The following is a 20,676-nucleotide window of genomic DNA, read 5'->3' as shown; positions in this document are numbered from 1 at the left end:
CCAGTTCTTCCCAGTATGGCCCAGTCCCTCCCAGTATTGCCACCAGTCCCGTCCCAGTATGGCCAAGTGCCCTCCCAGTATGGACCAGCCCCTCCCAGTATGGCCGCCAGTCCCCTCCCAGTCCAGCCCAGTGCCCTCAGTCGCCCCCAAGTCTCCTCCCAGCACATCCCAGTCTGTCCCAGTGCCCCCCCAGTCTCCACCCAGTCCCTCCCAGTGCCCCCAAGTCCCCCCCCCCAACTCCCAGTTCCCTCCAGTCCCCTCATAGTCCATCCTACTGCCCACCACTCCTCTCCCAGTCCATCCCACTGACCTTCAAGCACCTCCCAGTGCCTCCCAATGCCCTCCCAGTACCCCCACTCTCCGCCCAGTGCCCTCCTAGCCCTTCATAGTACCCACAGTCCCCTCCCAATCCCTCTCAGTCCCCTCCTAGCCCCTCCCAGTGCATCCCAGTCCCCTCCCAGTGTCCCTCAGTTCCCACCCAGTCCATCCCAGTGCCCTCCCAGTTCCCCCCAGTCCCTCCCATTGCCCCCCAGTCCCACCTGTAGACCCCCACCACCACAGCGTGGTCCCTCTCATAGGGCTCCAGTGTCAGCTGCTCCTGCGGCTTCATCTGCTCAGCTGTCATCTTCCTCACCTCGCCCGCGAACACTGCCTCGGGCGCCGCCGTCGAGTCGATGCAGTTCGCCTGGGGGGGGGGGGGGGAGGGGGGGGAGGGGGGTTAGGGGGAGGCTGGGGGACCCCCAGCAGGCGCCACACGCCTTACTGGATCTTACTAGGAGCTCGGGGACATGGCACTGGGTCATACTGGGAGGCTGGGGGGCTGTTACTGGGGCTCAATGGGAGCCCAGAGACCAGGAGACCTGTCACTGGTTCTTACTGGGAGCTCAGGGACACAGCACTGGGCCTTACTGGGAGCCCAGAGACCCACTACTGGGCTCACAGGGAGCCCGGGCACACGTCACTGGGTCATACTGGGAGCCTGGGGACCCATAACTGCTCCCGCTTCCCAGTACTGGTCCCCACTGGCGCCCAGTGGCCCTTTACTGGTCCTTACTGGCACCCAGTGGCCCTTTACTGGTCCTTACTGGTGCCTGGTGTCCTGTTACTGGTCCTCACCAGCTCCTAGCACCCCATTACTGGTCATTACTGGTTCCCAGTAGTGGGGTACTGGTCCCTACTGGTTCCTGCTTCCCAGTACTAGCTGCTACTGGTTCCCACTTCCAGTACTGGTCCTTACTGGTTCCCAGTGGCCCTTTACTGGTCCTGACTGGTCCATACTGGTGCCCAGCGCCCCATTACTGGTCCTCACCAGCTCCCAGTGCCCAAGTACTGGTCAGTGGCGGGTACTGCTGCATACTGGTCTATACTGGTGCATACTGATCCATACTGGTGCATACTAGCCCATACTGGTGGCTTACCTTGATGGAGATGACAAAGTGGCCACCGTTGCGCAGGAAGTTGTGGGCGTTGAGGGCCACGATGCGCGTCTGGTCGGGCTGTGCCACGTCAGCGAAGATCACATCCACCATGCCTGGGGTGGGGGAGGGGACACCTCAGTCACGGGCACCCCAACCCCCACCCATCCCCCACCCCGGACACCCCAACTTGTCCCCGAGACCTGGGAGACCCCAAAATACCTCCCAGCCACCCCGTCAACCCAGCCCTGCCCCCCAAAATCACCCCAAGAACCTCTCGGAGGTGCCTTGAAGGACCCTCCAGATGTTCTCCAGGAGCTCAGAGAACCCCAAAGTCTTCTCCAGCACCACCAAATGCCTCCAAGAGTTTCACAAAACCCCAAACTACGTCAGAAACCTCTTGGAGACACCTTGAAGGACCCTCCAGACCTTCGCCAGCACCTGCAAACCACCTTGAAGGCCACCTAGATCTTCTCCAGAACCTTCTAGAGACTCCCAAAGTCTTCTCCAGCACCACCAAATCCCTCCAAGAGCCTCACAAAACCCAAAACCACCTCAGAAACCTCTCAGAGGTGTATTGAAGGACCTCCAGGCCTTCTAGAAAGCCTCCAAACTGCCTTGAAGACCACCTACATCTTCTCCAAAACCTTCTAGAGACCCCCAAAGTGCTCTTCAGCACCACCAAATCCCTCCAAGAGCCTCACAGAACCCAAAACTATGTCAGGAACATCTCAGAGGTGCCTTGAAGGACCCTCCAGACCTTCTCCAAGACCTCCAAACCACCCTGAAAGCCACCCAGATGTTCTCCAGAACCTTCTGGAGTAGTGGTGGCGCCTCACCGATGAGCATTCGGTACTTGTGGGGGTGCCGGGCGTCCTCAATGACCGGGATGACGTTGGTGCGTTTCTTGGCCACGTTGATGAGGTCCCGGCCTGAGCGGTGGGAGAACTCGACGGCATAAACCAGCCCCTCCTGGAGAGGGGGACAGGTCCTCATGGTGGGGGACATCTTCAGGGACATGGGGCCACCACCCAATGGACTTCCAGATCCAAGCCCACGGAGATGCCACCTCCAGGCTGTCCCCAAACCCACAGAGATACCACCTCCCCAAGCCCATGCAGATGCCACCTCACGTTGTCACCAGCCCCCTGGAGATGCCACCTCCAGAAGCCCATGCAGATGCCACCTCCCAAGCCCATGCAGATGCCACTTCCAGAAACCCATGCAGATGCCCACTCCCCAACCCCATGGAGATGCCACCTCCAGAAACCCATGCAGATGCCCACTCCCCAACCCCATGGAGATGCCACCTCCAGAAGCATGTCCAGATGCCACCCCCCCCAGCCCCCTGAAGATGCCACCTCCAGAAGCATGTGCAGATGCCACCTCCCCATCCCCCTGGAGATGCCACCACCACAACCCTGTGCAGATGCCACCTCCAGAAACATGCGCAGATACCACCTCCCCAACCCCATGGAGATGCCACCACCACAACCCCATGGAGATACCACCTCCAGAACCCCATGCAGATGCCACCTCCTCCCCTCCCCCTCCCCCCAGGTGGTGGCCCCGTGTCCTCACCGGCCCCACGATGTCGGAGACGTGGGACACTGTTGTCCCCGAGGCGGCGCCCAGGTACAGGACCTTGGTCCCCGGGCCGGATGTGGATCTGGTCGATGCCACCCAAGATGGCGGCTGCCAACTTGGAGCGGAAGGGGTTCCAGGCGCGGTACTCCACCTTGGTGTCACCGTCCTGGGGACAGGGACACAGGGGGACAGGTCACCTGGTGGTCACGGTGTCCCATGGACACCTCCAGCCACCAGTGCCAGCAGTATCGCCTCCCAGTGCCACCAGTATGGAGCCGAAGAAGGTCCTGGTGGTGGCCACCATCTTGGGTGACACCACCGTGAGTCACTGTCATGATCATGGGGACATCAGGTGACATGTCACCCACCAGCTATGGTGTCCCATGGACACTTCCAGCCACCAGTGCCACCTCCCAGTATGGAGCTGGAGAAGGTTGTGGTGATGGCCACCATCCTGGAAGTGGCCAACACCCTGGTGCCACCACCTTGATGTCACCATCCCGGAGACAGGGACACGGGGGGGACAAGTCACCTGGTGGTCATGGTGCCCCGTGGACAGCCCCAGCCACCAGTGCCACCAATATTGAGCCGGAGAAGTTCCTGGTGGTGACCAGCACCTTGGTGACACCACCATGAGTCACTATCATGGGGACAGGGACACATGGGGACACGTGACCCACCAGCTGTGGTGTTCCATGGACACCCCCCAGCCTCCCAGTGCCACTTCCCAGTGCTCCCAGTATGGAGCTGGAGAAGGTCCTGGTGGTGGCCACCATCTTGGTGGAACCACCACAAGTCATTATCATGATCATGGGGCCATCAGAGGACACGTCACCCACCAGCTGTGGTGCCCTATGGACACCCCCCAGCCTCCCAGTACCACCAGTATCACCTCCCAGTATGGAGCTGGAGAACGTCCTGGTGCTCTTCTCTGGCTCTCCCAGTGGCACCAGTGCCTCCCAGTTGCCCCCAGCGCCCTCCCAGTGCTTGTCCAGTCCCTCCCGGTTACTCCCAGTCCCTTTCCAGTCACGCCCAATCCCCTCCCTGTCACACCCAGTCCCTTCCCAGTTCCCCCAGTCCCATCCCAGTGCCTCCCAGTCTCCTCCAAATCACCCCGTCCCTTCCCCAGTTCCTCCCAGTCTCCTCCAAATCACCCCCAGTCCTCTCCAGTTACCACCAGGCCCTTCCCCAGCCCCTCCCAGTCCCCCCAGTGCTCCCAGTACCTCCACCGCGATCCGTTTCTCCCCGTACACTGACTCCCCCGGCACCAGGTTCCGTGTCACCAGCGCATCCTCACGGCCTCGGCAGATGAACACGCCTGGGGAGGGGCAGCACCCACGGCACAGAGCTGCCCCACAGCCCCTACCCCCAGAGTCTCACCCCCACCCCCCCCTCCCCCCAAGGACCCACAGCCCCCTCTCCCACCCCAACAGCCCCTCCCCCTCTGCTTCTCCCTCTTCCCCCACAGCCCCTCCCCCCCAGGATCCCCTGCCCCTCCCCTCCACCCACAGCCCCTCCCCACTCCCCCCAAGGACCTCCCACCCCTCCCCCCTAGAGCCCCTCCTCCACCCCTTGCCCCTCCCCCTCTCCTTGTCTCTCCCTCAGTTACAGCCCCTCCCCCCGCAGCCCCTCCCCATTCCCCCCAAGGACCCTCCGCCCCTCCCCCACAACCCCTCCCCTCTGGCCCCTCCCCCCAGAGCCCCTCCTTCTCCCAGCCCCTCCCCACAGCCTCACCCCAGCCCCTCCCCCCCTCCCCTTCCCCTCCCCCCAGCCCCGCCCCCACCCACCTTCGTGCCGATGTGGCTCCACCGTCACTTTCTTGCCACCCTTGAAGCCACCGCGGCCGCCCCTCCCCCCGCCCCTCCCCCCACCCCTCCCCCCCCGGGCCGGGCCGCCCCTCCCCCGCCCTGCGGAGCCGCCCCCGCGGGGCTGGAAACTGCCACCTGTGGGGGGGAAAGGAAAATGGGGTTACTGGGAGCACTGGGATGGGGGGAGGGACAGTGGGAATGGGGAAGAGGCACTGGCTTTACTGGGAGCACTGGGAAAAGAAGAGGGGCAGTGGGTTTACTGGGAGCACTGGGAAGGGGGTGGAGAAGTGCTGTGATTACTGGGAGCCCTGGGAATGAGGGAGGAGGAGCAGTGGGAATGGGGGGAGGGGGCTCTGGGAATCGGGGAAGGCGTCGTGAGTTTACTGGGAGCACTGGGAAGGGGGAGAGAAGCACTGAGGTTACTGGGAGCACTGGGAAGGGGGGGAGAGGCACCGGATTTACTAGGAGCACTGGGAATGGGGGGTACCGGGGTTACTGGGATCACTGGGAAGGGGGGGGAGCAGTGGGAATGGGGGAGGGGCACTGGGCATACTGGGGGAGGGGATGGAGAGGAAACTGGGCATGCCGGGAGGAGGCAAAAGGGAAGCTGGGTATACTGGGAGTGCAACCTAGCATACTGGCGAGGGGACAAAGGGGAAACTGGGCATACTGGGGACATACTGGGAAGGGATGGGGGGAACTAGGCACACTGGGAGTGTGACTGGGCATACTGGGGGAAGGGCAGATGGTAACTGGGCATACTGGGGAGCACTGGGCATACCGGGGAGAGAACAGAGTAGGAACTGGGGTGTACTGGGGAGAGGGTAGAAGTGGAACTGGGCATACTGGGGGAGAGGACAGGGGGCTAACTGGGCGTGCGGGGGGGAACTGGGCATACTGGGAAGGGGACAGGAAGTAACTGGCGGGGGGGGGGGAGGAGTCAGACTGGGAGGGCATGGGGGTTCCCAGTGCCATACTAGGAACACTGGGAGGGCCCCACTCACCTCGGCCCCCCCCGGAAGCCGCCGCGGCCGGCCGCGCCCCCCCCGGGGGCTGAACCCTGTTGGGAGCCGCCGTCAAACTGGGAGCACTGGGAGGGACTAGGAGCGCTGCAGAGAGCTCCCAGCTCCTGCCCAGTAACCCCCCACTGGCTCCCAGTATTCCCAGTTTAGGTCAACTACCCTCTTGGTCACCCCCCAAGTACACCCCAGCTGCTCCCCAGTCCATCCCAGTTGCCCCCAGTGCCACTTCGTTCCTCCCTCTTAACCTCCCAGTCTCTCCCAGTGCCATCCCAGTTACCCACCAGTCCCTCCCAGCGCCATCCCAGTACCCCCAGCCCCTCTCAGTTGCCCCCCCAGTCCTCCCAATGCCCCCAATCCCATCCCAGTTACCCCCCAATCCCTCCCAGTTATACCTGTCCCCCCAGTACATACCAGCTCTCCCAATGCCCCAGTACATCCCAGTCCTATCCCAGTTACCCCCCAGTCCCATCCCAGCGCCCCCAGTCCCCTCCCCAGTTACCCCGTCCCTCCCAGTCCCATCCCAGCCCCCCAGTACATCCCAGTCCCCCCTCTGTCCCTCCCAGTGCCCCCAGCCCATCCCAGTTAGCCCAACTACCCCCAAGTAAATCCCAGCCCTCCCAGTGCCCCCCCGTCCACCCCTAGTCCCATCCCAATTACCACCCAGTCCCTCCCAGTTACCCCCAGTGCCACGCTAGTCCCTCCCAGTGCCCCCCCCGTACATCCCAGCCCTCCCTGTGCCCCCAGTATATCCCAGTCCATCCCAGTCACCCCCCAGTCTCTCCCAGTGCCTGTTACCCCCTAGTTCATCCCAGTCCCCCCCAGTCCTATCCGAGTTACCACCCAGTCCCTCCCAGTTCCACCCAGTACATCCCAGCCCTCTCAGTACAGCCCAGCCCCCCCCAGTTACTCCCTAGTCCCTCCCAGTCCATCCCTGACCCCCCCCAGTCCCATCCCAGTTACCCCCCCAATCCCTCCCAGTGGCCCGCAGTCCCATCCCAGTTACCCCCCAGTTCCTCCAGTACATCCCAGCCCTCCCAGTTATCGCCCAGTCCCCTCAGAGTCCCATCCCAGTCCCTTCCAGTCCCCCCCAGTACATCCCAGCCCTCCCAGGGCCACCAGTCCACGTCCATCCCACTCCCATCCCAGTTATCCCCAGTCTCTCCCAGTCCCTCCCAGTTACCCGCAATCCCCCCAAGTAAATCCCAGCCCTCCCAGTGGCCCCCAGTCCTATCCCAGTACCCCCCAGTCCCCTCCCAGTGCCCCCAGTCCCCATCCCACTTCCCTCCCAGTCCCCACCTGGCCTCATCCCGCCGCTGCTGCACGCGGGCCCACACGCGCCTCTGCCCCGGATCCGGAAGCGCCGCCCCAAGCCCCGCCCCGGCACCGCACATGCGCGTCCCCCGCCCCCTCGGCGTCAAGGCCCCAAGCCGGGCGGAAGTGCCCAGGGAGGGCAGCAGCGGCAGTGGTTGCCCGGGTCCTAGAGCCCGCCGGAGACCCCGAAACGCCCCTGGGGACCCCCCAGGGAACACGGAGGGTGCTGGGGGGGATTTGGGGGGTTCTGAGGGGCGTTTAGGGGTTCGGGGGGGGGTCTGGGGACAGAAACGGGGATTTTGGGGGGTCCGGGGGGGGATTTAGGGGGTCCTGAGGGGTTTTGGGGGTGCTGGGGGGGATCTGGGTACAGAAATGGGGGGTTTGGGGGGTCCTAGGGGGATTTGGGGGGTTCTGGGGCCATTTTGTGGGGTCCTGGGGGGGTCTTTGGGCAGGAATGGGCCATTCTGGGGGGTCTGAGACCCATTTTAGGGGTCCTGTAGAGGGGTCTGTGCTTAGGGATGGGCCATTTTGGGGGGGGTTGGGGGGATCCTGGGGTGATTTTGGGGGGGTCTTTGGGCAGGTATGGGCCATTTTCGGGGGTCCCGGGGTGTCCTGGGACCAATTTGGGGGGTCCGGGGGGTTCTTTGGGCAGAGATGTGCAATTTTGGGGGTCCTGGGGGGGTCTTTGGGCAGGAATGGGCAATTCTGGGGGGTCTGGGGCCCATTTTGGGGGTCCTGGGGGGTCTGTGCTTAGGGATAGGCCATTTTGGGGGGTCCTGGGGGGGTCCTGGGGTCATTTTGGGGGTCTCGGGGGGGGGGGTGTCTTTGGGCAGGAATGGGCCATTCTGGGGGCTCTGGGGCCCATTTTGGGCGTCCTGGGGGGGTCTTTGGGCAGGGATGAGCCATTTTGGGGGTCCTGGGGTCCCCAGAGGGTGTTTGGGGGTCCTTGGGGGGTACTTCCGGGTAGGCGCGGGGTCCTCCCACCGCGGGCGACGCTCAGTCCTCCTAAGTCCTCTCTATGGCCGCCGCGGTCCTCCAAGCTCCCGCCCCCACCTCCGCGTGTGTCGCTCCACCCGCCGCATCTCTATGGCCGCTCGGCTTAGGTTCGCAGGGCTGGTACTACGTCACTTCCGGCGGCGCGCTGCGCTTCCGCTGCGTCTCCTTGGTTCCAGTTCCGGCTCGGGGGCGGCGGTGGTGAAAGTCACTTTGAGTCGCGTCGGTGGTACCGGGTGAGGGGGGGGGAACTGGGAGCTACTGGGAGCGCTGGGGAGGTTAGTGGGGGCTACTGGGAGGGCACGGGGGCGTTGCTGGGAGGGTTACTGGAGGCACTGGGGCGTTGCTGGGAGGGCTACTGGGAGGTTTACTGGTGGCGCTGGGGGGTTACTGGGAGGGTTATTGGTGGCGCTGGGAGGCACTGGGACTGTTGCTGGGAGGGCTACTTGGGAGGGCTGCTGGTGGTACTGGGGCATTACTGGGAGGGTTGTTGGTGGTACTTGGCTGTTACTGGGAGGGCACTGGGGAAGCACTGGGGGGCACTGGGTGGTTACTGGGGCTACTGGGAGGCACGGGGGGCTACTGGGAGGGCACTGGGGGGGTTACTCTGGGGTTACTGGGGGGTACTGGGTGGGCACTGGGGGGGTTAATGGGGTGTTACTGGTGGCACTGGGGGGCTTACTGGGGGGTTACTGGTGCCACTGGGTGGGGTTACTGGGAGGCACTGGAGGGCTACTGGTGGGTTACTGGGAGGGCACTGGGGGGGTTATTGGGAGGTTACTGGTGCCACTGGGGGGGTTACTGGGAGGCACTGGAGGGCTACTGGTGGGTTACTGGGAGGCACTGGTGGGTTACTGGGCGGGGTTACTGGAAGGCACTGGCGGGGTTACTGGGAGGGCACTTGGGGGGAGGTTAATTAGCCCGGGGGGTGTAATTAGCCGCACTAATTTGCGCCCATTACCCTCCTTTCTCCTACACAACTGGGTTAATTATTGCTGAGGGGGTTAATTATCCTGGGGGGGACTATTAATGCTGAATTAGCTTAATTAACTCCTAACTAATTAGTAGAGCTAATTAGCCCTTTTGAAATTAACTCTGGTAAAGCTGTTTGTTTCCTAATTATTGTTAAGGAGTTAATTAACGAGTATCTTTTGTGTATGTGGGGTGGTTAATTAGTCCCAGAGAGAGTTAATGACTTTGAGAGGAATATTAATTAGTCCGGGGGGGGGTTAATTAATCCTGTTAATTAGTTACAGAGTAGCTGGGTCTGTCCTTGGTGGTGTTTGTTGTGGTGTTATGGCCACAAACGATGGATTAATTACTACCTGGGGTGATTAATTATCCCAAGAGGTGGCTAACTACCCTCAGAAATTATTAATTAGCCGTGTGGGTCTTAATTAACCCTGTTAATTAGTTAATAGAGTAGATAGGTATATCCCTGTGGCTGTTCCTTACTGGTTTTGTTGGTGTTATGGCCACAAATGATGGTTTAATTACTCCCAGAAGTGATTAATTATCTCAAGGGGGGACTAATTGCCCTCAGAGGAATATTAATTAGCCCAGGAAGGATTAATTAGCCTTGTTAATTAGTTAATAGAGTAGCTGGGTTTGTCCTTGGTGGTGTTTGTGCTGGTGTCACGGCCACAAACGGTGGATTAATTCTCTGGGGGGGGGTGGGGGGGGGGGGGTGGTCGTGGCGGGGGGGGGGTGTGTTAATCACTCCGGGGGGAGGGGATGGCTAATTAACCCCTTCTGCATCATTAACGAGTGCCGGCTGCTAATTAGGCCGCTAATTAGCATGGCAGAGGACATCAAGGCCAAGCTGGAGCGTTACAAGACGGCTCCTTTCGACAGCCGTTTCCCCAACCAGAACCAGACGCGCAACTGCTGGCAGAACTACCTGGGTACTGCCCCTCCCCCCCCGGTCCACCAGGGACCCTCCAGGGGCCACCACGGTCCCTTCCTCCCACCCGGGGGGTCCCCTCGGTGTCTCCTCAGTGTCCCCTCACCCCCCCCACCCCCCGCCCCCCCCACAGATTTCCACCGGTGCCAGAAGGCGATGGCGGCCAAAGGGGCAGACGCCAGCCCCTGCCAGTGGTACCAGCGGGTCTACAGGTCCTTGTGTCCCACCTCCTGGGTGAGGGTCCCCAAAGCTCACCAGGTGTCCCCAAATGTCCCCAAGGGTCAATAGGGGTCAACAAGGGTGTCCCCAAAGTTCTGCAAGGGTCAACGTGGGTCACCAAGTGTGTCACCAGGAGTCAGCAAAGGTCAACATGGGTCACCAGGGGTCAACATGGGTCAACAAGGATGCCCCCAGGGTCAACAAGGGTGTCTACAAGGGTCAATGAGGGTCACCAGGGGGTCCCCAAATGTCACCACAGGTCCCCAAGGGTCACCAGGGGTCACCAAGGGTCCCCAGGGCTCCCCAAATGTCACCAAGTGTCCCCACGGTGTCTCCATCGTCCTTGGGTCCCTCAGGGGCCTCCAGGGTGCCCCAAGGTGTCCTCAATGTCCCCAAGATAGTCCCACAGCCCTCACGGTCCCCCAGGGTGTCACCAAGTGTCCTCAGAGTGTCCCCAGGGTGCCCCCAAGTGTCACTATGTGTCCCCAGGGTGTCCCCAAGTGTCCCCAGGGTGTCCTCAAGGTGTCTCCAAAGGTCCCCAGGGTGTCCCCATGGTCCTTGGGTCCCTCAGGGTCCTCCAGGGTGGACCCAAGTGTCCCCAGGGGGTTTGTGTCTGTGTGTCGTGCCCCGCACCCCGGTGTCACCTTGTCCCCTTCCCCCCCCCCCAGGTGACCACGTGGGACGAGTACCGCGAGGAGGGGACCTTCCCCGGCAAAATCTGAGCAACCCCCGCCCCTCCCCCACCCCGGAGCTGGAGGGGGGGGGAGGGGACACGGGACACCGCTGAGAGGGGGGACACACACGACACACACTGCTGTCACCCGCCTGGTGGCCAATAAAGGAGTGAACTGGTCACTGGGGTGGTTTTACTGGGGGGGGGGGAGGGGATGGGTGGAGGGAGGGGTCGGAGGGGGTGGGGGAGGGGACAGATCAAAGCCACCGACCACCCCTGGGAGCAAAAGTTTAATGAAGAAATTGGGGGGGATGGGGACACAACTCTCCCCTCCCCCCCCCCCACTGTGTCCTCTTCCCCCCCTCCTTGGGGACACTACGGGGCCAAGGGGAGGTGGGGGAGGGGCAGCAGGTGGCCCACCAGGTCCCCCGGGGCCACCAAGGTCTGTCCGAGGCCTCGCAGCGGCAGCACTTCCAGCAGCTGGCCTGGGAGGGGGGCGTGGTGGCCACCAACCACTCTTGGTGACCACCAGCCAGTCCTCATCCACCAGCCACCTGGTGGTCCACCAGCCACCTGGTGGCCCACCGGCCACCCATGGTAGCCCATCATCCACCTTGTTGCCCACCAACCACCCCATGGCCCACCAGCCACCTTGTTAGCCACCAACCACCTCGTTGCCCACCAACCACCCATGGTAGTCACCAGGCACCCCTGGTAGCCACCAGCCACCTGGTTGCCCACCAGCCACCCCTGGTGGCCTAGTAGCCACCCCTGGTAGCCACCAGCCACCTTGTTGCCCACAGCCATGTGGTAGCCCACCAGCCACCTTGTTGCCCACCAGCCACTCTTCGGTGGCCACCATCCACCTGGTTGCCCACCAGCCACCCCTGGTGGCCACCTGGCCCCCCCCCCCCCCGGTGCCCCTCCCCCCCTCACCTGCCAGCAGGTCCCTCGGCTGCAGCCTGGGGGGGGATGCGCAGGTGGCCCCGGGGTGACAGCGGGGGAGGGGCCGGGGGCACCCCCGGGCTGGAGGGGACACGGAGGGGTGAGGGGGGACACATGGGGGGAGGGGACACCAAAGGGAGGTCACCATGGGGGAGGGGACACCATGGGGGAGGGGACACCAAGAAGGGGACACCATGGAGGTGACATCATGGAGGGGACACCAAGGTGGGGACATCAAGGAGACACCATGGAGGGGACACCAAAGAGAGGTCACCATGGGGGAGGGGACATCATGGAGGGGACACCATCATGGAGGGGACACCAAAAAGAGGTCACCATGGAAGGGACACCAAAGAGGGGACACCGAGGAGGGGACACCAAGGCCACCATGGACCCACAGGGACATCAACTTGTCCCCTCCCCCCCCGATGTCCCCATGGTCCCCAACTCACGGCAGATGTCGGGTGTCCTCCAGTGTCCCACCCGCGCTCCCGCCTGGTGACAAGCCGCCTCATAGGCACTGAGCACCTCCTGGAGAACCATCTGGAGAACTTCCTGGTGGCCCTCCTGCAGAACCTCCTGGTGGCCCTTCTGGAGAACTTCTTGGTGGCCCTCCTGGAGAACCTCCTGGAGAACCTCCTGGTAGCCCTTCTGGAGAACTTCTTGGTGGCCTTCCTGGAGAACTTTCTGGAGAACCTTCTGGAGAACCTTCTGGTAGCCCTTCTGGAGAACTTCTTGGTGGGCCTCCTGGAGAACCTTCTGGAGAACCTCCTGGTAGTCCTTCTGGTGGCCTTCCTGGTGGCCCTCCTGGACAACCTTCTGGAGAACCTTCTGGAGAACCTCCTGGTGGCCCATCGCAGCTTCACAAAGCTCCTGCAGGCAGATGCTGTAGAAGACCCCGGGGGCCACCCTGGGGTGACAGGCCCCAAAGGGCCCTCGGGGATCCTGGAGGACCCCGCAAAGCTCCTGGTGCTGCCGCTTCCACCGGGGGGGTTGGTGGCATGGGGGGGGGAGGGGACAGCTGGGGGTGGGGTCCATGTGGCCACCGTCGTTGCTGGGGCCACCATCGAAGTTGCCGCAGAGGCCGCAGGTGCTGTTCCGGTGCTGGGGGGTCACGGTGATAGTCACCCCCACCCCGGGGCCAGTGGTGACGCGGAGGCCGGAGCCGGTGGCCACCAGGAGGGTGGTGGCACCCCAGGAGGTGACACAGGTGGCTCCGCCCCCCCGGCAGGTGGGCAGCGGCACGGCAGCACCGTCCACCTGGGGGGGGGGGGGGAGGGGGGGACATACTTAGGGGGCTGCCCCACGTGGTCCCCCCTGAGGGGTCTTTCCAGGTGGTGGCCACGTGTCCTCTGACCTTCTCCAGAGCTTCGTGGCCTCCACCAGCCCCACAACCTTCTGGAACCTTCTGCAGCCCCACAACCTTCTCCAACCTTCTCCACCCCCGCAACCTCCTCCAATCTTCTCCAGCCCTCCAACCTCCTCCAGACCTCAAACCTTCTCCAACCCCCCAACCTTCTCTAGCCCCACAACCTTCTCCAGATCTCCAACCTTCTCCAGCCCCACAACCTCCTCCAACCTTCTCCAGACCCACAACCTTCTCCAACTCTCTCCAGCCCCCCAATCTTCTCCAACCTTCTCCAGCCCCCCAACCTTCTCCAACCTTCTCCAGCCCCACAAGCTTCTCCAGCCCCACAACCTTCTCCAACCTTCTCAAGCCCCACAACCTTCTCCAACCTTCTTCAGCCCCCCAAACTCCTCCATCCATCCATCCATCCATCCTCTTCCCCCCCACCCCCCCTCACCTCCCCTCCCCCCCCTCACCTCCACGCTGCCCAGCCGCGCCCCCTGTAGCACCCACCGGTGCTTCCCCACGCTCACAGTCACCCTCCGGCCTCCAGTGCCACCGCGGGGCTGGGGGGTGATGGTGACCTGGAAGGGGGGGTGGGGCCCGGGGGGGCCGCAGCTCCGCGCCACCACGTAGGGGCAGTGACCCCCGGTGGCCGCGGGCGCCCCGTCGAAGGTCACGTAGTGACGTGTCCCCACGGCGCGGCAGGTCCCTGGGGGGCTGGTGGCCCCTGATGCTTCCACCGCTGCCGTTGCTACCCTTGCTTCCATCGCTGCCTTTGCTCCCACCGCTGCCGTCGCTGCCCTCACTGCCATCACTGGGCACCCCGCGGCATCATGGGGGGATGCGCAGCCCTCCCGGCACCCTTGGGCACAGCTGGGGGTGCAGAGGGTGTAGCGGGTGCCCACCGGGCACTTGGGGGCTGTGGGGGGAGGGGAGGGGGGGCGGGTTGGGTGCTGCCCGGGTGCCTGGGACACCCCCACCCCCACCCCGGAAGGGGTCTGGGACCCCCTGGGGGGCGCTGTGGGGGGTAGGAACACACCCCTCCCCCAACACTTGGGTGCTGTGTGGATCCCTGGGTGCTCTGTGGGGCTGGAGCCCCCCAACCTGGGTCCTGGGGTGCTCTATGGGTCCCTGGGTGTTCTATGGGGCTGAACCCCCACCCACCCACACACCTGGGTGCTCTATGGGTCCTGGGGTGCTCTATGGGTCTGGGGGTGCTCTATGGATCCCTGTCCCCCCTTGCCTCTCCCCTGCCCCCTCCCCCGCCCCCCCAGTTGGGTGACTCACGGCAGAAGCCCTGTGAGCGCCATTCCAGAACCTTCTCCCCAGCCTTCTGGCAGGCGGCGGTGTAGGCGGCGATGACACGGCAGGCGCCGTCCCCGCGACACCCGTCAGCCACGCAGTCCCGGTAGTAGGTCCCAGGGTGAACAGCTGCGTGGCAGAGCCGGAAGGGCCCCCCCTCCTCCAGCAGCACCCCGCATCCCCCCTCCCCCCCTTTCTGCCCTGTCCCACACACCCCCACCTCCCCACACCCCCCTTCCCCCCCTCCCCCCACCCGCCACCCCCGCTGCCGGCCTCGCATCGTTGCGGGGGTCGCCATCACCATCACCGCAGAGGCCGCACAGACGCCCCCCATACTCCCCAGGTACCTGGACGGTGACGTGGCCGTTGCGCCCGTCGAAAGCCACCATCACCCCCTGGGGGGTCTGGGCCACCAACTCCCACCCCCGGGCCACCACGGTGACAGATGAGGGACCCCCGGCATGGGGTAGTGGGGTGGGCACGCCGTTCACCTGTGGGGGCGGGGGGTGGGGCAAAGGGGGAGTGGGCCAGTGGGCACCAGCAACCTGCTTGCTAGCCCAGGGCAACCTGTTCGCTAGCCACCGGCAGCCTGCTCGCTAGCCATGGGGAACCTTCTTACTAGCCACTGGCAACCTGCTCACTAGCCACCATCAACCTGCTCACTGGCCACCATCAACCTGCTCACTATCCACCAACCACCTTCTCACTAGCCACCGGCAACCTGCTCGCTAGCCCATGGCAACCTGCTCACTGGCCACCAACCACCTTCTCACTAGCCACCAGCAACCTGCTCGCTAGCCCATGGAAACCTGCTCACTGGCCACCAGTAACCTTCTCACTAGCCCCTGGACACCTTCTCACCAGCCCCTGGACACCTTCCTCACTGGCCACCAACAATCTTCTCACTAGCCCCGGTGACCTTCTCACTAGCCCCTGGTGAACTTCTCACTGGCCACCAACCACCTTCTCACTTGCCCCTGGTGACCTTCTCACTAGCCCATGGCAACCTTCTCACTGGCCACCAACCACCTTCTCACCGGCCACCAACCATCTTCTTACTGGCCACCAACCACCTTCTTACTGGCCCCTGGGCAACCTTCTTGCTAGCCCATGGCAACCTTCTCAGTAGTCACCAACCACCTTCTCACTAGCCCCTGGCAACCTCCTCACCAGCCACTGGCAACTTCCTCACTGGCCACCAACAATCTTCTCACTAGCCCCTGGTGACCTTCTCAGCAGCCACTAACCACCTTCTCGCTGGCCACCAACCACCTTCTCACTGGCCCTTGGTGACCTTCTCACTAGCCATGGGCAACCTCCTCCCCGGCCCCCCCAACCTGCTCCCTCCCTCCCCTCCCCCCTCCCCCCTCCCCCTCCCTTACCCCTCCCCCCATGGCTACTCACCGTCACCCGCCGGGGGTCCAGCGCCACCCGCGTGCCAGGCACCAGCACCTGGACGCCCACGATGCCGCCAGGGCCACCGCGCAGCAGCACGCGGAAGGATGCGGCCCCACGGGCGCCGGGGCAGAGCCCGGCCAGGAGGTAGAGGCAGGAGATGGGGAAGTGGCGGTGGAGAAGGTCGAAGGTCCGGAGGTGGCCCAGGCCCAGGGCGGAGCAGGTGGCGGCAGAGGGAGTGGGAGGGGAGGTGGGGGGGGGGGAGGGGAGGGGGGGCGCAGGGCTCCTGGGGGGGGTGTGGGGGAGCAGGGGGGAGCTGCGGGGGCAGGAGGAGCGAGGGTTGGTCCAGGTTGCCTTCTGGAAGGGTTCGCCAACCGGCCTCCAGCCTTCCACCCACCCGCACCCATTAGACCCGTTGGTGTCCTTCTCCACCTGCTCCTCCAGCCCTCCATCCTCCTGCACCCACTGATCTACCTGCTCCTCCATCCCTTCATCCTGCTACTGTTCCTCCATCCTTCCATCCTTCTTCTGTTGATCCCTCTGCTCCTCCATCCCTCTTCACCCATTGATCTCCCTGCTCCTCCATCCCTCCATCATTCTACTGCTCCTTCATCCCTCCATCTTCCTTCACCCACTGATCCCTCTGCTCCTCCATCCCTCCATCTTTCTACTGTTTCTCCATCCCTTCATCCTTCTCCATCCACTGATCTCCCTGCTTCTCCGTCCCACCATCATCCTCCACCTCTTCCTCTATTCCCCCACCCACAGCTCCATTCCCCTCCCCCCACCAACCCCCACCCCCTCCCTCCCCCCCCTCAGCCTGCACCCACGGACCCCTCCCCACCCCACTCACAGCACCGCGTCCCCTGTCCCACGCTGTCCCCATCCTCAGGGTGGCCGCAGATGCCGCAGAGCTGCCCCCGCAGCATCGCCGGCACCGTCACCGTCACCGCGCCATCACCACCGAAGGCCACCCGCACACCCACAGCCGTTGTCACCCGCCGCTGCCCCCCGCGCCGCTCCAGGCGCACCCGCCCCCCCCGCCAGCCAGAGGGGCAGGTGGACCTGGCGCCCGGCCACCTGTGGGTGAGGGGACACGGGTTGGCACTGATCCCCTCCCCCACCCCCCAGTTATGAGATCTGGGGGGTGGAAATGGGGCAAGAAGCTTCGGATGCCTCAAGGATGGAGAAGACACCCCACCCCACACTGTCTCCTCACCCGTGCCATGGTCTCTTCTCCTCGGAGCAGGACCACCTCATAGCTGTCACCGCGGAGCGTGACGTGGCTGAAGGTGGCGCCTGGTCCCCTGCCCACCTGGCCTCCCACTGTGACCTGGAGGGTGGGCAACTGGGTGCTACAGGTGGTCACCAACGTCTGGGTGCAAGCTCCAGCCAAGCCGTAGTTCTTCCCATCAAAGGCCCGGTAGTGCCAACGCCCCAAGACATGGCAGATGAGTGGGGGATGGGAGATGGGAACGCATCTGGGGGAACTTTCCACCATCTCACATATTGTCCCCTTCGAGCAACTCAGGTCATTGCAGGTTGGGATGATGGGAACGCATCTGGGGGAGGTTTCCACCATCTTGCACGTCGTTCCAGGTGGACAATTCAGGGCATTGCAGGATGAGATGATGGGAATGCATCTGGGGGAGGTTTCCACCATCTCACACCTTGTTCCCTTTGGACAATTGAGGTCACTGCAGGTTGGGATGATGGGAACGCATCTGGGGGAGCTTTCCACCATCTCACACCTTGTCCCCTTGGAGCAACTCAGGTCATTGCAGGTTGGGATGATGGGAATGCATCTGGGGGAGCTTTCCACCATCTCACACCTTGTCCCCTTGGAGCAACTCAGGTCATTGCAGGTTGGGATGATGGGAACACATCTGGGGGAGCTTTCCACCATCTCACACCTTGTCCCCTTGGAGCAACTCAGGTCATTGCAGGTTGGGATGATGGGAACGCATCTGGGGGAGCTTTCCACCATCTTGCATGTCGCTCCAGGTGGACAACTCAGGGCATTGCAGGATGGGGTGATGGCTACACATTTGGGCCAGCCCTCCACCATCTTGCATGTCGTCCCTGCCGGGCAACGCAGGTCTTTACATGATGGTTTGTTGGGGAGGCATCTGGGGGAGGTTTCCACCAGCTGGCACGTCGTTCCTGGGGGGCAGCGCACATCGTTGCACGACGGCTTGTTGGGCACGCACGTCGGCCAGTCCTCCACCACCTGGCAGGTGGTCCCCAGCGGGCAACGCACCTCAGTGCACGATGGCTTGTTGGGGACACAGGTGGGCCACCCCTCCACCACGCGGCAGGCGGTGCCAGCGGCGCAGCGCATGGTGGCGCAGGTGGGCTTGGGGGCAACACAACGGGGGGGCGCCCCCCACCACGTCACACACAGTCCCAGGCTGGCAGGAGAGGTGGGCGCAGGTGGCTGCCCGGGCGCTCCTTGTCATCTCCATGCACTTGGGCCACCCTTGCACCACCCGGCACCTTGTCTGGCTCGGGCACCGCAAGTCGCTGCAGGAGGGGACGCGGATGCAGCGGGGCCACCCGTTGAGGACCCTGCAGCCCATGCCCACCTTGCAGCGGAGGTTTTTGCAGGAAGGTCGGGAGATGCAGGGCAGGGTGGCCATGCACCATCACGCAGGTGGTGCCACGTTTGCAGGCAATACTGTGGCAGGAGCCGGGAATGGTGATGCAGCGGGTGCCGACACAGGACAAGGGAGGTGATGGAAGCCCCTGAGAAAACGGGGGGGTCATCAGCAGGGTGGTTCCAGGAAGTAGATCCAAAGAAGAAGGAGGTGGGAAGACAACGTGGCCACCCATCAGTCACAGTGCACTCTGTGCCCTTGGGACAGTGGATATTGCTGCAGGAGGGCAGGTGGTGGACACACTGGGGCCACCCATCTGTCATCTGGCACACGGTCTCCTTGGGACATTGGACATCACTGCAAGAAGGTCTCTGAATGGAGGTCTTGGTTTGGGTGCACTGTGGCCACCCATCCACCATCTGGCACGTGGTTCCCTTCTGGCACTGGATGTCCTGGCAGGACGGCAGGTGTTGGACACACCGTGGTTGGCCATTGATCAAATTACACATCGTCCCCTTGGGACAGTGGACATCATTGCATGAAGGTCTCCTTGGGGGCATCTTCATTTGGACACACCGTGGCCACCCATCCACCATCTGGCACGTGGTTCCCTTCTGGCACTGGACCTCCTGGCAGGAGGGCTGGCGGTGGACACAGTGGGGCCACCCATCTGTCATCTGGCACATGGTCTCCTTGGGACATTGGACATCACTGCAAGAAGGTCTCCGAATGGAGGTCTTGGTTTGGATGCAGCGTGGCCACCCATCCACCATCTGGCACATGGTTCCCTTCTGGCACTGGACATCACTGCATGAAGGTGCATTGTGGACACACCGTGGTTGTCCATCCATCATCTTGCACGAGGTCCCTTGGGGACAGGGGGCATCAAGGCAAGAAGGTCTCCTTGGGGACATCTTCACTTGGACACACCGTGGCCACCCATCCACCATCTGGCATGTGGTTCCCTTCTGGCACTGGACCTCCTGGCAGGAGGGACGATTTTGGACACACCGAGGCCAACCACTGACCATGTTGCATGTGGTCCCTTGGGGACAGTGGACATCATGGCAGGAGGGCTGGTGGTGGACACAGTGAGGCCATCCATCTGTCATCTTGCATGTGGTCCCCTTGGGACATTGGAGGTTGCTGCAAGAAGGTCTCCGAATGGAAGTCTTGGTGTGGACACACCGTGGCCACCCATCAACCGTCTGGCACGTGGTTCCCTTCTGGCACTGGACCTCCTGGCAGGAGGGCAGGTGTTGGACACACCGTGGTTGGCCATTGATCAAATTACACATCGTCCCCTTGGGACAGTGGACATCATTGCATGAAGGTCTCCTTGGGGGCATCTTCATTTGGACACACCGTGGCCACCCATCCACCATCTGGCACGTGGTTCCCTTCTGGCACTGGACCTCCTGGCAGGAGGGCTGGCGGTGGACACAGTGGGGCCACCCATCTGTCATCTGGCACACGGTCTCCTTGGGACATTGGACATCACTGCAAGAAGGTCTCCGAATGGAGGTCTTGGTTTGGATGCAGCGTGGCCACCCATCAACCATCTGGCACATGGTTCCCTTCTGGCACTGGACATCACTGCATGAAGGTGCATTGTGGACACACCGTGGTTGTCCATCCATCATCTTGCACGAGGTCCCTTGGGGACAGGGGGCATCAAGGCAAGAAGGTCTCCTTGGGGACATCTTCACTTGGACACACCGTGGCCACCCATCCACCATCTGGCATGTGGTTCCCTTCTGGCACTGGACCTCCTGGCAGGAGGGACGATTTTGGACACACCGAGGCCAACCACTGACCATGTTGCATGTGGTCCCTTGGGGACAGTGGACATCATGGCAGGAGGGCTGGTGGTGGACACAGTGAGGCCATCCATCTGTCATCTTGCATGTGGTCCCCTTGGGACATTGGAGGTTGCTGCAAGAAGGTCTCTGAATGGAAGTCTTGGTGTGGACACACCGTGGCCACCCATCAACCGTCTGGCACGTGGTTCCCTTCTGGCACTGGATGTCCTGGCAGGACGGCAGGTGTTGGACACACCGTGGTTGGCCATTAATTAAGTTGCACATCGTCCCCTTGGGACAGTGGACATCATTGCATGAAGGTCTCCTTGGGGGCATCTTCATTTGGACACACC

General features: G+C 62.9%; 2 protein-coding genes across 3 annotated transcripts in view; one reads left to right on the top strand and one right to left on the bottom strand.

Annotated features, from left to right (window-relative positions):
• Positions 1-5,394, bottom strand: part of FBL (fibrillarin) — a 5,673-nt gene extending 279 nt beyond the window's left edge. The window contains 8 exon segments of the mRNA XM_056331520.1: positions 527-685; positions 1,419-1,531; positions 2,255-2,387; positions 2,997-3,071; positions 3,073-3,168; positions 4,226-4,320; positions 4,790-4,945; positions 5,364-5,394. Coding sequence (XP_056187495.1) covers positions 527-685; positions 1,419-1,531; positions 2,255-2,387; positions 2,997-3,071; positions 3,073-3,168; positions 4,226-4,320; positions 4,790-4,945; positions 5,364-5,394 — 858 coding nt within the window.
• A 2,833-nt stretch (positions 5,395-8,227) lies between these two features.
• LOC130146604 (cytochrome c oxidase subunit 6B1) lies at positions 8,228-11,082 on the top strand. 2 transcript variants are annotated; one of them, XM_056332883.1, is made up of 4 exons: positions 8,228-8,372; positions 9,922-10,040; positions 10,173-10,273; positions 10,927-11,081. In XM_056332883.1, the coding sequence occupies exons 1-4, from the start codon at positions 8,230-8,232 to the stop codon at positions 10,978-10,980; spliced, it is 417 nt and encodes a 138-aa protein (XP_056188858.1). In that variant the 5' UTR covers positions 8,228-8,229; the 3' UTR covers positions 10,981-11,081. The 2 variants fall into 2 exon arrangements, with proteins under 2 accessions (XP_056188858.1, XP_056188859.1); XM_056332884.1 differs by having other exon boundaries at positions 8,290-8,414; positions 10,927-11,082.
• Positions 11,083-20,676: the final 9,594 nt, after the last annotated feature.

The sequence above is a fragment of the Falco biarmicus genome, chromosome 3, assembly GCF_023638135.1.
Source record: "Falco biarmicus isolate bFalBia1 chromosome 3, bFalBia1.pri, whole genome shotgun sequence".
NCBI lineage: Eukaryota > Metazoa > Chordata > Aves > Falconiformes > Falconidae > Falco > Falco biarmicus.
This window is presented reverse-complemented; position numbering and strand designations above follow the sequence as displayed.

Excerpts from the sequence above, each read along its gene's own strand:
- LOC130146604 (XM_056332883.1), top strand. The coding sequence starts at position 8,230 with ATGGCCGCTCGGCTTAGGTTCGCAGGGCTGGTACTACGTCACTTCCGG. Across the intron at positions 8,373-9,921 it reads AGTCGCGTCGGTGGTACCGG|GCCGCTAATTAGCATGGCAG; the intron begins GTGAGGGGGGGG and ends GCTGCTAATTAG. Across the intron at positions 10,041-10,172 it reads CTGCTGGCAGAACTACCTGG|ATTTCCACCGGTGCCAGAAG; the intron begins GTACTGCCCCTC and ends CCCCCCCCACAG.